At 40.3% G+C, this 18,166-nt stretch overlaps 1 protein-coding gene across 23 annotated transcripts in view; it reads right to left on the minus strand.

Moving 5' to 3' along the window:
• The window catches only part of gulp1a (GULP PTB domain containing engulfment adaptor 1a), a 167,642-nt gene that overhangs the window by 47,469 nt on the left and 102,007 nt on the right, over positions 1 to 18,166 (minus strand). For 7 of the 23 annotated variants that reach the window (XM_074658083.1, XM_074658099.1, XM_074658093.1 and 4 more), the window contains one exon: positions 15,560 to 15,640. The exons of 11 other annotated variants lie outside the window; for them this stretch is intronic. In XM_074658083.1, coding sequence (XP_074514184.1) covers positions 15,560 to 15,587 — 28 coding nt within the window. In that variant the 5' untranslated portion in view covers positions 15,588 to 15,640. Of the gene's footprint in view, positions 1 to 11,041; positions 11,134 to 15,559; positions 15,641 to 15,727; positions 15,867 to 18,166 lie in introns of those variants that run through there. 5 more of the 23 variants (XM_074658085.1, XM_074658089.1, XM_074658098.1 and 2 more) reach the window with 5 other exon arrangements.

Raw genomic sequence — 18,166 nt, forward strand, 5'->3', positions numbered from 1 at the left:
GCAGTGGATCAGAACTCTCTCAACTCCTGTAGGTTGATTGCGTTAATCAAGACTTTGCGAGGTGCAAACGATGTGAATCAACTTCGCCGTGTCCTCTGCACAAGTATGCTAATGACTTTGTTTACATTGATGTTGTTGGCTAAGTGGCTTGATGAATTCAAAGTCTATTCTAATTAGTGCTAATTTGGTGCTCCGCATTTGCTTAATTGTGATTGCTTACCGGTATGTTTGCTAATCTCCCATATTATTTACAAGGAAACCAACAGGCTTACTCTTGACTTGGAAAGGAAGTCGTGTTTAATTCTTCCGGAAATCACAGGGAAAGAAAAAACACTTACACACAAAGAGCTTTGTTTCACTTTGGAGACGCTGCATGGTAAACTGGGAGCCTGTTCCTCTACCTACATTGTAATCCTTTTAAGTTTACTTAACAGCTGTGCAATGAGATTATCCCAGCTTGCACCTTGCAACACTCTCCTCCAAAGTGCAATCAATTTCCTAGTGGGACTCTTCAGTGAAACTTGATAGAGGGATGATGCATCTCCTCCTTTCTTGTACAGCTAAGGAGGCTTATAAACTGTACATTCCAAGAAAGAGGAAGGAGGGAGGAAGGAAGGAAGGAAGGAAGGAGGAGAGTGGTGAAGGCTGACACAGCATTATGGCAGGTAGGCTGACATTTTTTTTCAAGGCGTCAGCACACACTGTTCTGATTAAAGGAGGTGGAGGGGAGGAGAGGGAAGGGGGTGGGGAGGGGAGGAGAGGGAAGGGGGTGGGGAGGGGAGGAGGGGTTGGGGGGACATACTTCTTCCTCCCACTTTGCTGCATAAAATGGCAACTACGTGAGCAGTGGCAAAAAGTTACAAGTGCTGTCCGGGTTGCCTAAAAAGGAAGATTAACTGTCGGGGCGTGAGGATGGGCAGCAGCGTCTGAAGGTCACTCTGCGTGGTTCAGTTGTCATGTGTTGGATGAAGATGAGAGGAAATTTAAAGGATGACAGCCTGAAAAGTGTCAATGCCTCTCTGTCAAACTGTAGTATATACTGCATCCAGGTCTCTGGAGGCATTGCTCCTCAGTGTTTCCTGCAGGACCAGTTAGGACGTGTGACAGCATAAAGGTCACATGTCCTTCATGCATGTTACTCTGCAGTCACTACTGTTACTAGTAATAGCTGCCTTCATCTTTCCCCTGTCGCATCATGGCGTTGGCTGTGTCGGAAAACGGGTATTTCATCATTTTTGATCCAGTGATTACAAATCAGTGAGGTTTGGACCATACATCAGACCGGCACATACAGGTACTGTGCAAAAACTCAAGGCCACGCCCCCTTTTGGGGGATAGAAAACCGAAGACGCCATAGACTTCAATGCAATTTGACGCATGTTTGGATTGTAATTTTGACAAGTTCATATGCATTCATCTCTTGTTATAAAAACATTTCCAACACAGTGGAGGATATAGCTGATCCAGATATCTCTACATATCTGATTGAACCCCGTCAGGCTGAGTGTTGTCTGTTAATAACCAACCTGTTAATAACCAACTGTTTGATCTATAGTCTGGAGACGACAGTCTGATGCTGCTAGAACGTTAATGTATGACTGTATTACTGCAGCAGCTCAAGCTAAAGGCCCTGACACACCAGCTATTTACGCTGTTACTGTTGACGAAGGACACTGGATTGTTTTCCACCAAAAGGGGGCGTGGTCATGAAAGCCTACTCCGGACGACGTATTGACGGAATGATGTATATAAGGTTTTCTCTCTCTCTCTCTCTCTCTCTCTCTCTCTCTGATCTATTGGCAAGTCTGTGGACTCGAGGCTACAATACTCCCCATAGATACTGGCTCTAATTAAACAGAGCAGACAGATTTAAATGTAATGTTAATCGCCATGGGAGAAACAAAAATCAAAAGAAACAACGTGTACCTTTAGTTAACATAGAGGCTCATTCCTTAGAAATGCAAATAAAAAAGGCTCTGGAGTAGAGACAACTCTTATCTGCCTCAGCTACAGATAACACTTATTGCTAGAACATGTTACTATATTCACATGTTGTGGTGAGCAGTTCACATGGGGAACAAATTACAAAATTAAATGAAGTTTTGCCAAGCTACGACTCACACACTGAAAATGTAGCCTCCAAAACTATTCCTTTTTAAATGAACAATAGATTCTTATAGTGCAAACAACTGCACTGCAGGCCTAACAAGCATTTGTATAGCGGTGCACTCGAGGAAAAGAGACAAGTCCAGCACACTGTGGTAATTTGTGGATTTATTGATGGTTTGCTCTATTAGACCTTTATCACAAACAAGCACTCCTTCTCTACAAGCTAACTGCTGTATTTCCCTTTATCTCACATTCTGCTGTGAATCCAGGCATTGAGGTCATAAAGAGTCTTCACAGTCAATGAGAATCCAAAGAAAGTAGTCCAGCTTCCTAATGTCCTCAACTAAAAAATGAAAATACTAAATATGGTCAATGATAATATTTTACTGAAAACGGTGAAAACAATAAAATATGTAGGCTACAAAAGATCGTCCTTAAAGCAGCAGTGGGTAGAATTGGAGCAAATTAGGGGTGTAAGAAAATATAAAAAAAAATTGAATATCGTGATTTTCTGTTTTGGGATACTGTATTGATTCTCAAAAACACTATAGATTTTTAATGATTAGTTTACTGTTTAGTCAACACTTTATGTCATTTTCATAGAGATGCTCCCTCTAAAAGTAGGGCTATGCTGTTGGATGTTACAGGGACTGTGATAAAAGCTAATGTAGATCCCACTGTTCTGTTATCATAAAAAACATTTATGCATATGGTGATGTGTTCTTTATACTATGACAGTTTTCCTAAAATTAGATAAAAAAAAACGTAATATTTTGAATCGTAACCCCTGTATCGTCATACGTATCATATCGCCAGATTCTTGCCAACACACGCCTTACAGCAAATATGATTAAAAGAAGTTATTTTTATAAAACGGTCACTATATCCTGACAGTAGTGCATGAGACAGGTAGTAATCTGGAAAAAAAATCATATGCCTTTTTGTCCTCCGGTGTCCTCCAGTGCGCCTAACGGCATCTGCAAGATTTCACAGACCGGAGAAAAACAGGCAATAAGAGGCGAGATGGAGCCTTGCCGTCGCTGAGCAGCTGTCAATCACTCACTAACTCGGATCAAACGGTCAAACTAGGCAGCGCTGATCAAATATGAATCAATATTCTGTTACTGTAATGTCAGTTTCTCGCGTTACATGGTTTCAGAATCATCTTGTAGTGTACTGTTTAGCTGTAAAATGAGAAAGTTTGTGACCTGGCAGCCATGTTGAGATCAGTTGAGGAAATACCAAGCACCGCCCACCAGCCGGAGCACACTCTCATTTTACAGCTAAACAGTACACTACAAGATGATTCTGATAACATTTTACACAAAAAATAGACATTACACTTTGATCAGCGTTTGCGAGTGATTGACAGCTGCCTCCTTTGAATGAACAGCCAATAGGAACACTCTCTCTCTGAAATGACCTGTTGATTTTTTGAAGTCTGAAAACAGAGCCATGACGAGGAGCAGAAGTTTTGTCTCAGAACACTTGAATTACAATATGCTGAAAGGTTATTATGGAATTGTATTATGGAAATGATGCCAAAAACGGTTTGCCTACTGCTGCTTTAAATTGGCCAACCACAAGCTTTCAAAGATATAGTTCAGGAGCTTTGCTCTAAAAGCAGCTACATTTTGCATATTAACTGCCTAAGGAAATGTGTTTCGCATCCTCTAACCACCAGATTAACGAAATTCAAACAATATTTTTTTTTTGTATATTGTATAATGTTCCATTTATGTGGTTGCTTTCTTTGTAACACTTTGTCATTTTTCACCTCACTATTGTGAAAAACAAGTAGAATAGAAATAAGGTAACTTAATAATACAATATTATTTCCATTGGCCTACGACTATTAAAAACAACAATAACACCCCTAAAACTCATAACTCATATTATTAAGCGTTGTGGTCACCCCTCTTTAACATTCTCCAAGCTCAGCTCTTACCTTTCAGAGTTTGAGTGCTGTACACAATTGTTTTTCTACAGGGTCTCCAACAGTGGGCAGGCAATAGCCTAATTCACTGCAGCGCTCAATCAATGACACACAATGAATTTGCTGGGTATGCACCGTTCTCCATCATGCAGAAGACAACTTCGAAGGGGCTCTGAGCAGAAAGGACCCATACTGTACCACACTCCCACTGAGGCCCAATAGGACAGTGTTACTTTGAGATGAAGCATTTGGGAAAAAAAAGTCCATCTGGTTCCATACGTCAACCACTGTTTGACATAAAAGGTAAAACGCAAAATGTTGCAATGCCATTGAAACAGTGACAGTGTGTCCTATGAGACAATCTCAGTTGAAGTACAATTGAATGCAATTCAGTATAACAATGCTACAAACTACACGTACAGCCTGACAAATTGAACCTCTCTGACAGTAGAATACTATTAAATTTAAAGGAACAGTGTGTAGCATTTAGGGGGATCTATTGGCAGAAATGGAATAAATTATCAATAAGGGTATAATATGTTTTCTTTAGTGTATAATCACCTCAAAGAAGAGGTTGAATCATTGTGTTTTCATTCGCTTAGAATGAGCCATTTATATCTACATAGAAAGTGAGTTCTCTTCACCAAAGAGTATAGAATATGCCGCCATTTTGGACCAAAAATGCCAATGAGTCAATTGCATGAATGTATAAACATGGTGTCACATGGCTCGATCACGGGGTCACAGCCATCACGCTCTCGTCACGGCTTGCTAACTCCTCCTCCCAGCCCTCGCTCCAGCCTCGGTCTGGGTCTCATTCACATGAACGGAGGAAGGAAATAACTCTGGATTCAGCTATTAGTGTATTTTACAACTTTTAGGACCTGATGATTTAAATAAGGACTATTAGAGTGTTTATACTGGGGAGTTGATTCACCTCAAAATAAATTATCCACTGAGTTACAGACGTCTCTTTCCGAATGTAAGTCTAGAGGAAAAAGTCTTTTTGGGCCCGATGGCATCACGTGACGGACACGGAAGTTATAGTACCGCCGTTTGGTCACTACGAAAGTTGGGATCAGCGACCGACGCTCTTCCTGGGGGGTTGGTTCATTGCAATGGATGTATAAAGAGATGTCTGTAAATCAGAGGATTCTTTTTTTTTAGATATATCAACTCCCCAGTATGAACACTCCAATAGTCCTCATTTAAATAATTATGTCCTAAAAGTAGTAAAATGAACTAACAGCTGAATCCAGAGTTATTTTCCTCAACATACTGAACGTGCATCAGACCTACGGGACTGCACCGCCCTGCACGCTCATATGACAAATCTGGTTCTGCCAGCTTCCTGCTAGCTGTATGCAGCTGTAATAATGGATATATTGGCTGTAATTCATCACTTTTATTATATTATTATACACCCATGGGCTGTATGCTGTCAGCCTGTACCGTGGTGGATGTATTAACGTCTCTGTTCCCAAACAACCGGCTATCGGCCAGTAGCTAGTAGTGCTAGTAGCATGATATCAGTAGCCAGTAGTGCTAGTAGCTAGTAGTCTGTCTATTGGACCCTCTTCTACATCCATGGTCTGTGATCTATTGGACCCTCTTCTACAACCATGGTCTGTGGTCTATTGGACCCTCTTCTACATCCATGGTCTGTGGTCTATCGGACCCTCTTCTACAGCCATGGTCTGTGGTCTATTAGACCCTCTTCTACATCCATGGTCTGTGGTATATTGGACCCTCTTCTACATCCATGGTCTGTGGTCTACTGGACCCTCTTCTACATCCATGGTCTGTGGTCTATTGAACCCTCTTCTACATCAATGGTCTGCGGTCTATTGGACCCTCTTCTACATCCATGGTCTGTGGTCTACTGGACCATCTTATATGTCCATGGTCTGTGGTCTATCGGACCCTCTTCTACATCCATGGTCTGTGGTCTATTGGACCTTCTTCTACATCCATTGTCTGTGGTCTATTGGACCCTCTTCTACATCCATGGTCTGTGGTCTATTGGACCCTCTTCTAAATCCATGGTCTCTGGTCTATTGGACCTTCTTCTACATCCATGGTCTGTGGTCTGTTGGACCCTCTTCTACATCCATGGTTTGTGGTCTATTGGACCCTCTTCTACATCCATGGTCTGTGCTTTATCGGACCCTCTTCTACATCCATGGTCTGTGGTCTATTGGACCCTCTTCTACATCCATGGTCTGTGGTCTATTGGACCTTCTTCTACATCCATGGTCTGTGGTCTATTGGACCCTCTTCTACATCCATGGTCTGTGGTCTGTTGTTTATTTGTTTTTTTGTTTTATACAACATAACCAAAAAATAAATGAATAATATACAGTGCAGGGAGAGGCAAAAAAACCCACTGGGTTTATCTGAGGCCTCCACCTAGAGACAAGATCATTATAAAGAAATAATAGATTACATAATAAAAATAATAGATTACATAATCTATAATACATTAATCTCAAAATCTGTGTGCTGGATTTTTCTAACTTCCATTTATGTCCATCGCTCACTTTATGCTGCTCTGGTAAGTGGCTGGGCAAAATAGTTTAATTAATAAATAAGTAAGTAGGTAAATAGTTATAATAATAAGCATATTTATATTATTTTTATTGTTCAATACAGGCCATTTCAGTAGAGAAATTAAAATTATGACAATAGAATAGAAATAATGTTGTTATACTTTTGTAAGGCAATTTGTAGGCGGACGTTTTACTGCCATCTGGTAGTCACTTTCAGTCCAAAATGGCGGAAGCGTAGCTTTGCTGCTGGGCGCTGATGTTGCACAGGAAGCAACATTTGACTTTCACTTCTTAGTAATATACGTTCTTTGTCTTCACAGAGCCAGCAACCATTTTTCTACAGTAGCCCAGAATGTACAAACCAGAACTGGCTCTAGATAAGGCCATTTGCATTTTCATGTTTTTGCGTCGGCCACCATAGTTTGTAGTTTCAGTTGGTTGCAATCTGCAACCTCAACGCTACCACCAAATCCTACACACTGCACCTTTAAATGGAAAGGTAACATCATGAACAAATGTATCTGCCACCTATGAACACAATTATATTCCATAACAGTTGATATTAAAGCAGACCTAAGTCATTGGTCATTATTACCAGTGAATATGTGCAGTCAATAGATGCTTTAAAGTTGAATTTATCACACAGGCTGCGTTTTCTTTTTCAGTCACTGCCCGTTGAAGTACCACCAAAGCAATTCAATGAATGGAATAGAATTATTTCAACTTTTAATTGGGGAAAACAAAACAAAGGATTAGATTTCAGGAATTACAACTGCCCAAGGACAAAGGTGGACATAGTCGTGGCATTTGTCACATGGCTTTAGAAACCAGCATGCTCAGAGCACACATTCAGGCAATGACACATACTGTAAACTCAGGACTCTCCTTTAACACCATGTGTCCTTCCTATCAGACGTGTTAATTACATTTAGGGGTAAAAACACCATCAATGTATCTGATCTCTGATCATATTACAGTACGAACCAATTGCTCGTAGAATACTTGCATGGTACATTTTGGAATTTGGAAGCATATTGTCCAGTATGGCCATGAGGAAATTAAAAAAAGCTTGTGTATCCTCAGCATCTCATTTTCTGTATGAGTACTTTTTGTTGATTCGATCATAATGATGGATAGAGGACATCTGACCTCAATAATAATTAAAAAAAACGGCTTAAAATGATGTGAATATCACAATTCAGATGTGATAGTTAGTTTGGTTTCACCAGATATCACATGTTGCTACTGACAACAGAGAAAATTTGCACACACAAATACATAAGTAGCTCTGGTTCCCACTGCTGTAAGAGAATCTAGGGCAAACAGTGCACTGTCCTTATCTAATGTATAATCATTACTGTATAGTCAGGCTATTCCTCTGCACTAACATGAGTAATCCTCAGCTACCATCTGTTGGTGTGACAGAATTGTAAAAATATGTATTACTGCAGTCATTCAGCTCAGATATGATGCAGCACATTGCAGTTAACTGCATTAAAGCTGCAGTAGGCAGAATGTTTGTGGCATCAATTGGGCCAAAATTCCATAATAATCTTTCAGCATATTGTAATTCAAGTGTTCTGAGAGAAAACTAGACTTCTGCTCCTCCTCATGGCTCTGTTTTCAGGCTTTAGAACATCTAGCCTGTGACAGGACACTTTGGCCAATCACAGGTAATTTCAGAGAGAGAGAGAGAGCGTTCCTATTGGCTGGTGGGCGGTGCTTGGTATTTCCACAAATGATCTCAACATGGCTGCCGGGTCAAAAACGTTCTCATTTTACAGCTAAACAGTACACTACAAGATGATTCTAAACACAATTGAGGGGAGAAATAGTCATTACAGTAACATAATATGAATTCATATTTGATCATTTGATCAGAGTTTATGAGTGATTGACAGCTGCTCAGAGGCAGCAAGGCTCCATGGGCTCTGATTGGTTGTTTTCCTCCGGTCAGTGAAATATTGCAGCAATCAGTAGGAGCACCGGAGGACAGCGGAGGACACTGGAGGACACCGGAGGACACAGAGGCACATGATTTTTTTCAGGTTACCTGTCTCATGCACTACTGTCAGGATATAGTGGCTGTTTTATAAAAATAACTATTTTTTTTATAATAATTGCTCCATTTCTACCCACTGCTGCTTTTCGGTAGTGTTTCAACAGATAAACAATGTGTGATTAATCGCGATTAACTATGGGCAATATATATATACAGTATATATTGTGATGTCTTGAGAGGTCGGGAGCTTTTCTCTTGGAGCTTTAAAGGTGTGGGTGTAGGAAATGAAGACAGACAGGCTTTGCTTTCCAACTTCGATTCTGTGTATTCAGTCTTCTCATAACAGGTCAACTTAATTCTTACAGTCAGCCGGTAAACGAAACAAAAACGTATTCTAACAAAAACTCTCATTCAAGGGGTCTTTCCCATTTCCAATTTTATACGGCTCGATTCCTCTCCTCGACTCCTCTCCTCGCGTCTTAGTCCCGCCCACGGGAGATGCGAGCGGAGGAGGCGAGGAAAAGACACGAGGAGAGAGGAAGAGAGGAAATATATTTTTAGAGACATGAGACGTCGTTTCCTCTGAAGCGTCACGTGAAGCAACGTCCGTTTCTGATGACAGCAGCAGCTGGTCACAGCTGGATCAGCTGTCAGTCAGCTTCAACAGCTGTTTAAGTCTGAACTGATCTAATACTAATAAAGAAACAGAGTTATCAGAGCAGCAGTGTTTCCTCTCTGTAGCCTGTTACCTGTTTAACAAACACCTGAACATGAATAACAGCTGCAGTCTGTATTTCTACTGTGGACTGAGTCCTGCTTAGAGGACCAGGAACCATCTCTACTGGATCAATATCTTTATATTATTTATTCATTATTAGCGTCTGTAGATATTGATATTCTGACAGTAGAAGTTATGTATTAGTCTGAATGTTTCAGGGAAAATGTTAATGATGTAACTCATATCAAACCCGACGCTCAGGAATTATCAGCCTCATGTGACTGAATGGAAATGAGGATAAATGATGTAAAAGGTATAAAAGACAGACCCTCCTTCTCTCTCTGACTTTAACTGGATATATAATAAAAGTTAACGGGAGAAATAACAGATCATCAGAAGAAAACTCTTTCTAATAAATGAAGAAAGTTGTCTGAGATCTGTTGTCAGCTTTTATAAACCCCTCTCAGTGTCAGACTCCTTCAGTGACGGTGTGTGAAGCAGAGATACTGCAGGTCCTTCTGCTGCTGGAACACTTCACCATCAACATGATCTGTCTGTTGTTCACACCTACAGTTAACACAGATTATAACTAGATGGTGAATCAGAAGACAACTAAACTATAAAACGTTTAATCTGTGATCTGTCTTCACTCCGGTATAAAACTGCAGTGATGTTGATGTATCAGATCAAACTGATCGGTGCAGCGTCCAATCAATAACTGATATCCAATAAGGGGACGTGTCGGTCGGTAAAAACTTCCGTGAAGGATACACTGGAGGATACACACTGGTGTATCCTCGGTCATGGCTCCTCCGGCAAGCCTCCTCGCTCCTCGCTCCTCGAGATGCATTTTATGAATTGGGACGTCCTTCAAGATGGAGCGCTGAGATCGATTTCCGGGTCACAGCCGGAGGATCGAGGAGCGAGGAGACGAGGAGGCAAAAAAACGTGAAATGAGATGCAGCTATAGTCTTCTCTGTGACACAACAAAAGACGGGCTTCTCTCTCCGTGCACCTCAAACTTTCCCTCTACTTCACCCACTCTGTTCCCCTCCCCCACAGCTCCCTCACTGGGGCAATCAGCTCACTCAATTCAGCTGGGCAGCAACCTTTGTCCTGACTGCCCTGCTGACTATAGGTTCTGTAGTCTTTGAGTGGACGCCATGATGGGTTGTAGTCCTTGTACTCCTGTATCTCCCCTCTGTGACACACCCTCTTATGACATTACAATATATATATATATATATATATATAGCTAACATAGGTTACAGTGTCAATATTTATATCAATGAGATAAGACTAAATATTAAAGACATCACTCGTTATAAGTCAATACAATTCAAGCACCAACTACAGCCTCAAAAATGAGCATAAAGTCAAATCAACACGTCTTTAAACAGTCTCAATAAAAAGTGACCATTTCAACCTTCATGAAGGTAGGATTTATTCAGAGAGGGTGTATTAGTCTGCATTCCTTTCAGCTAGGTGTACCTAATAAACTGAGTGTAAATACCATACAGTACTCTCAAGGCCATCAGTTGCCAAGTCATGAAATCATTTGAAGAGGTCAGAGTAGGTTACGTTCCCAGTACGGTACATTCTGTTTTCTAAACTGCTGCTCTGTGGCTCACCAGAGCTCGGTCCAGCTATTCAGTGCACGTCACATCCAAGAGCATGGGGCAATAAACATGGGAGATAAAAATGATCAAGATCTCTGTTGGCATTACCTGCTAGACGTGATCAAGTCCACAAAACCGAGCCAGACACAGTGATAAAGGGGGAGGTAAATCAGCGGAGTGGGCCTGTTGTCAGTGCCAGCCTTCACTCTCACAGCCAAGAGAAGCAGAGGCACAGGTACAAAACATAAAGACAGAAATGTTTTATACACATGTTGACTGTTTCAGAGAGCTTTTTGAGTGTATCTATACAAATTAAGAAGTGAAAGAGAACAACGAGCCTTTGGCAAAACCAGCCTTGTGTATTAATAAATAACTTGACAATGATAATGATAATGGAAGAGAGCAACGTTAACAGCATCAACAACACAAGGCAATTATCCTCTTTTGGACGTGTTCAGAGTTCAGCAGAGACTGAATAAATTACTCCAATGTGAAATCACCAGTCAGCAAATCTTAGTTCAGCCCAGCTGCAAACAAAAAGTTGCATGTCAATAATATTTCCGATTATTGGGAATGTTTCATCCACAACTGAAGTCCAATTTGGGAAGAAACTGAAAAAAGTCATCAAATCATTGCATAATGAGACAAGAAGCAATCTACCAGGCTGGTCTAAACCGAAATCTATTCTAATATGATTCAAAGTCCTGCCAGAGGAGCAATTATTGCACTATGCATCTTCTTATCTTCCTCATCGTAGAATTCCCATTAAGAATAGCTCAAGATACCAGCTAATTCAAACTCCAATTCAAACCTCATATAAAAGACCTTTGTTCAGATTTTTGCATTCAAATCTTTGGAGGATAAACTTTGAATTGACATTTAATAACATTCACTTTGCTTTGCAACAGGGAACTTGGCATACTGCGGTCCATTGAGCATGCATTCCAGTAGCTAAATATACTGTGCCTACACATGAATGCTTCCACATAGTTTTTGTATAAAATGGTTCACGCTCTCAAATAAAAAATGAAATGTTTTATCTTTCTGGGAGGGGAAAAAGGCTTTTGTCAGGCTATCTGTTGTGGACCTTTTGGCACCATTTGCCACGGACTGACTGTAACAACTGTTGCAGAGACATCTAGAGAGAAGCCTTAAGGGTCAGGCATCTGTTGTCGTTTAGATAACACGATGGAGGTCAGGAAACTGTCCTTCTCTCGGTGAAAAGGCTTTAACACACTTTTATGGCGACGTTTGCAGCTCCACAGAGTTGCAAAGAGATGGACAGGGTGTGCTAGCCTGTCTGGGAGAATTTGTAGAGGGAACTGTTTACCGTCTGTTCAACTGTACTTCCTTTTTTTTTTTTTTTTTGCAGGGGCCGTCATTATCTGTCTGCTACCGAAGCCAACTTTAAGATTGTGCCTAGTTTAAGCTATAATTTCCAAAATGCCCCCACAATGTAGGCACAGGCATGTGTGCAAATGTAGGTATCAGCTGGAATTCACAGAAATGAAATCCCAGTTAGAATGAAAGGAATGGAGCCATTTTCATTATACACAATCAGAGGGAAATGGAATGTGAGGTGAGCGAGGACTATCCGCCCTCCCTGATCACCATCTTTCACTCATAAAATAGAGGACTTAATAGGAAGAAGTGAATTATAACACACCCAGACATCATTAAAGCCTGACGCACCACCTGGGCCCCGGACACTTTCCCCAACACTGTCCAAGGTTTCTCCATGTCTGTTGGTTCACACCGGAGGGAGAGGAACAGATGGTGGTAAACACATCAAGCTGTTTTGCAAGTATCCTTTCCTCTGCATTTGGGCAGGGTCACCTCGAGACTCGGCAGTGTTGCACAACCATCGTAACTGCCTGACACTTCCTTGAACGCATGACAGGATGCACATGTTGTAATAGAGTGGTGCAGGAACGAGTCCGAAACCCCGGAAATTATAGTAGTTAGCATTTTAGCACTTCCTGTTCCCTCGTCTGGAAGTCAGTGGGTTTTTAGTTAGATGCCTGAAATCAGGTCTGTGGTTAACACCAGCTGAAGAGATTTTAACCTTTTGTTCTACGACATAAAATACATCAATAAATATCCCACTCATGAATTTTGAAGACTTTATGTGTCTTTAAAAATGCAGTTGCTCACAAGTGGCTAAATGAGACTACTAAACGCCATCACGCCGACTCGTCCTCCTTTACAGCCTCGTTGTGTATACTCACGCTGATGCGACCGTGGTGGAGTTCGTTTATAGCCTAACGTTAACTTTTTACTTCTGCCGTTTGCATTCACACTTCAGAAATCATAAAAGTGGTGTTCATTCGTGAAGATTATCTTGCTGAACAAAACGTGTATTATAAACATTTGTTTTCCAAAGAGCTTATTTTCTGCAATAATCCAAAAGCCAATGGAACAATCCCAACGGCTTGTTGTCGAGGGAACCAGGGAGATGATCACTTCCTGGTTGGCCTACAAAAATATGTAACGCCTTGTATTCTGCTTGTATTGACAGTTCTGTTGTCTTTAATAGCTTTTATGGAAATTAATCATTTAAAGTTTTTGATGTCTGTTTAATTGCAACCAGTGTCAGAAAAACAGCCTTTGAAGTTGCACAGTGCATGGTTTTTATCTAGACAATAATAGTTTCATCAGACAGAATAATAAACATTAACATCAGCTTTGTCTTTCATTTGAAGCTTTGTGAAGAGTTTATAGTCTTGCCAGATTAATGAACTGTATGGGACTAAAATGAAGATGGCCATTCTGTCCTTGAGCTGAGACCTGGTAGATCCATGAAACAGTTTCAAGATTCACTGAAGGATTTTCTAACGTTTGTTAGTTACGCCAGAAGAAAAACAAATATGGATGAAGCTATGAGAAAACCAACACAAAGTGAAACGTTCTTTTGCTTCTTTCCTCTGATCTCTTTGCCAAAAACACTGGATCCAGATCCAGACATACATGCTGAGTGGTACTCCTCATGACAAGTAAACTAAAGTGAATGTGTTAAATTGGTGGGGTGCCCCTTTAAAGTGTGCAATATCTATCAACACGTGGGGGGCAGAACACTACTGTAAGATATATATATATATATATATATATATATATATATATATATATTATAGTCCAGGCCCTGCAAAGATTAGCATGAGTGATAAAAGAACTTCACTAGCCATCACTATCACTAGCCATGTTTCCATTCTGGTATTTTTTGCATTAGACAAGCTATATGGAAATGGCACAATTCGATAAGAAGTCCTCAATTTCATAAAAAAGTTTTTACGCTCGCTTTAAGTGTTTTTTGGCCGAAAAAGAGTTGAATCAATAAAGGAGATATGGTAACGCCTTTACTGTTTAAGTTCTGACATAGCGAATATTAAAGTCACATGACTGATCAGCTGCTGTCTTCTCGGATATGTACTTACATTGTCTTTGTCTCCGGACAACTTGAAACATTGCCAATACCAGCCGACATAAAAGAACAATTAAAACTTGCCCAACTGAAACAAATTCCTGTCGAACTTTCTCTATTTTTGTATTGTAGGTGGTTAGATGACCAAACCAAACTGTTGACTGGCGGATTACAGCCTCGCTTAGCCTATAGCGCCAACTTCTGACCAAATGCTGTCGCCCAGTTTATTCGCTCCAAACCAGTTGATGGAAACATTTCACAAGTTTCAAAAGTTCGCTTAAAATTTGCTCTACATTCAATGGAGCAGCTATTGTTTTGCTGCAACTAGGGCTGTCAAAGTTAACGCCATAATAACGCGTTAACGCAAATTCATTTTAACGGCACTAATTTCTTTAAATCATTAACGCAGCTTGTGATTTTTAGGTTGTAGTGGGCTCAGTTTTAAAGCTAAAGTGAAGATCATGTGGGACTAGAAAACCTGAGGAATCATTGGCTTGTAATGAAGGAGGTTAAATAACAATCCAAACTTGCGCTTAATTTTGGTGAGGAAAAACTTTTTTTTCAAAGGGTTCCCTTGACCTCTGACCTCCAGATCAGTGAATGTAAATGGGTTCTATGGGTACCCACGAGTCTCCCCTTTACAGACATGCCCACTTTATGATAATCACATGCAGTTTGGGGCAAGTCATAGTCAAGTCAGCACACTGACACACTGACAGCTGTTGTTGCCTATTGGGCTGCAGTTTGCCATCTTATGATTGGAGCATATTGTTTTATGCTAAATGCAGTACCTGTGAGCGGATCAATATCTGTCATTGTTTTGTGTTGTTGATTGATTTACAATAATAAATATATACATACATTTGCATAAAGCAGAATATTTGTCCACTCCCATGTTGATAAGAGGATTAAATACTTGACTAATCTCCCTTTAAGGTTCATCTTGAACAGATAAAACATGTGCGATTAATCACGATTAACTCTGGACAATTATGCGACTAATCGTGACTAAATATTTTCATCAACTGACAGCCCTAGTTACAACTAATAGAAAGGTCCCATGACAAAGAGAGTTCTACGTTTGTCCAACGCAACGGTGTTCCTCTCTCTCAGTCTAAAAGAGTGTGTGCAGCCTGTGGCACTGTTGAAGCTAAAACAGGCGATGCCAAATTCCATGAGCTATATGAGCATTAGTTATTTCTGCTCACCTTTTTTCCTGTTGAAGGCGCGGTTCATAGTGGAAAATGTGTGTCTCCGAGGTCCCTCCGGAGTGTCTGTCTATATTCCACCTGGAAAAGCAGCAGGGAGAAGTGAGTTAAAAATGGCTTTGACCTCAAGCCTTAACTCAAATGGTAGAAAGTCTGAAAACAACATACAGTCTGATGTTTTCTCTGCAAAAAAGTCCCCACCCTCTGAGAGTGAAGCAATGTTTAGCTGTCAGAATGTGTTCCCATTAAACTCCCAGACCATCTGCATTACAGTTGTTTACCACTGGGCCACATCATACTCATCATCTGTGGCTCAGGCTCTAGTTCTCATCCTGTGGTGTTGATAATAAAGTATTCAGTGTCCTGTACTATTCTACAGCACAGAACATGTCAAAGAATGGTGATGTAGGCAAGTTAAATGTGACATTGTTTACTATGATCTCCTGTTGCTTTATTTTCAGGTCTTTTTAAACAGGACTAGGACATATTGTCACTTTAACAGGGCACAAAACCTAAATCTAAACCCATGAAGTGAAGTCATCACAAGAGATGCCAACGTTGACCTTTAGTGTTTTATTACCTTATCATCTCCACGATGTCTGTTAGTAATAAAATGATCTCACAAAAAAACCACATCATTATTCTACTGACAGTCTGGATAAAGTGAGAGATGAATGTGGGCTGTGGTCAAAGTCACTTTTGCTTATTTCTTTGAAACGTAGGGGAGTTGGGTTGGTGTTTTGAGGGGGTGGGGAAGTTGAGCCACCCCTTGTTTCTAGGCAACCGTAGAAAAAATTGGTCTTGTGACCGTACACATTTTTGAAGAGTCATCCATTTTATTGACCCTGTGATGAAGAGAAAACCTTATGACAAGTGGTAAGCACATTTAGGTTAAAAAAACAAACCAAACATCTTTTGCCCTTTGAAGTGATTTTTTTTATGATCAAGAAGTCATGATTCTTCTATCTGAACATTTAGAGACAAGTTTGAAAAAATGTCACACATTACTTAGTGCTTTAGGAAGTTACAATATGAGGTTATTAGATTAGATTCACCTTTATTGTCATTGCATATAGTACAAGTACAATACAATAAAATGCTATTTTGCATCTAACCTTGAGTGCAAACTAGTAAAGTGCTATTAAGACACTATATGCAAATGAGGATATAGTGCAGTTAAGGTGCAGAGGATAGACATACGTATGTTATATTCTGATGAATAAGAGTTAAGTATAAGCTGCGTACTGATGAAATATTGTATAAAATGTTGTATACGAGTAATATAAAGCATAAATTATACAGTATATACAGGTGAAGTTATATTTATATGATATTATATATTATATATTGATATTATATATTGATATGGCTCAACTTATCCTCTCCCTTGTCTCAAGCCAAGAGAGACCACTTTTTTTGTAAAGCCATATTTTGGAAACTGTTTATTTTAGATCTAAAGTGATCATTCCCAAGGCTGCACCACATCCTGAAATATAATTTATGTACCTGTTTTAGTCTGAGAGTTTTTTCTGTCATGAACTCACTCTGAAGATGTAAAAACTAGCTCAACTCACCCCACTGTCCCGGCTGTTCCCTTACACAGAAACTGGTACAGTACCTTCATACTGCGCTACGTACAGACAAAAATTAGCTATTTCTTTTACAAATGGAAAGCGTCTAACTGCACAGCATCTCTAACATGTGACACTTTGCGTTGACTGCTTCCAGGACTTTGCATCAATTCCCCATGGGAGTTCAGCAATCTAGAGTGACTGCAAGGACAAGCTGCCCAGGACTAGGTGGCTGTCAGCCTGCTTCACAATCAATATCCTTAACTGTGGAAAATATGCAAGGGCTGCCGCTACCGCCTATTTCAATCTTTGCCTTTGCAAACAAATTAATGTGTGCCCGCCCGGGCAATTTAGAAAATGTATTGAATTTTTCCATCTTTGGTATTTCCATTTATCAGGGGAAGCTTGAGCAATTACACGTTTTTAGTAGATGGAAATTTGGAAATTGGAACCAAACTGCCAACATGTTGTATCTGTAAACCATATGAAATATAGGGCTACTAAACCCAGATCTGTCATTTAGAAAGGTAGTTGCATATTGTTCCCAGCAGGGGGCGCAACATGCAATCTGTGGAAGTCCAGTGCAGAAGATGTGACGTGCAGCCTGTGTTTTTCTCTTCCCTTGAGATCTCTACCTGGACACGTCGTGAAATCATGCTCTGAAAAGACTGTTAAGCTAACACGGCATAAAACGCCAGAGAGTAGTTCAGAAAGTATTATTTTCTGTAAAAGTCTAAGCTGCTGAGCTACGTCTTTAGTTGGAGTCCCAACGGTGAACAAGAGAAACTACTTTCTGTTTTAAACTTTGAAACACTCTGTATGCATACAACCTGTTGTTTCAGTTCAGATACTGTTTATTAGAACAGCTGAGGTTACCAGGATGTTGTGTCAGGTATCTGACTAACTGTAGTGCTGGTTCTATCACTGTTTAACTTCAGATACTGTTCATAAAGAACAGCTGAGGTTACCAGGATGTTGTGTCAGGTATCTGACTAACTGTAGTGCTGGTTCTATCACTGTTTAATCCTGCTTCAAA

This window comes from Sebastes fasciatus, chromosome 14 (genome assembly GCF_043250625.1).
Source record: "Sebastes fasciatus isolate fSebFas1 chromosome 14, fSebFas1.pri, whole genome shotgun sequence".
Classification (NCBI taxonomy): domain Eukaryota; kingdom Metazoa; phylum Chordata; class Actinopteri; order Perciformes; family Sebastidae; genus Sebastes; species Sebastes fasciatus.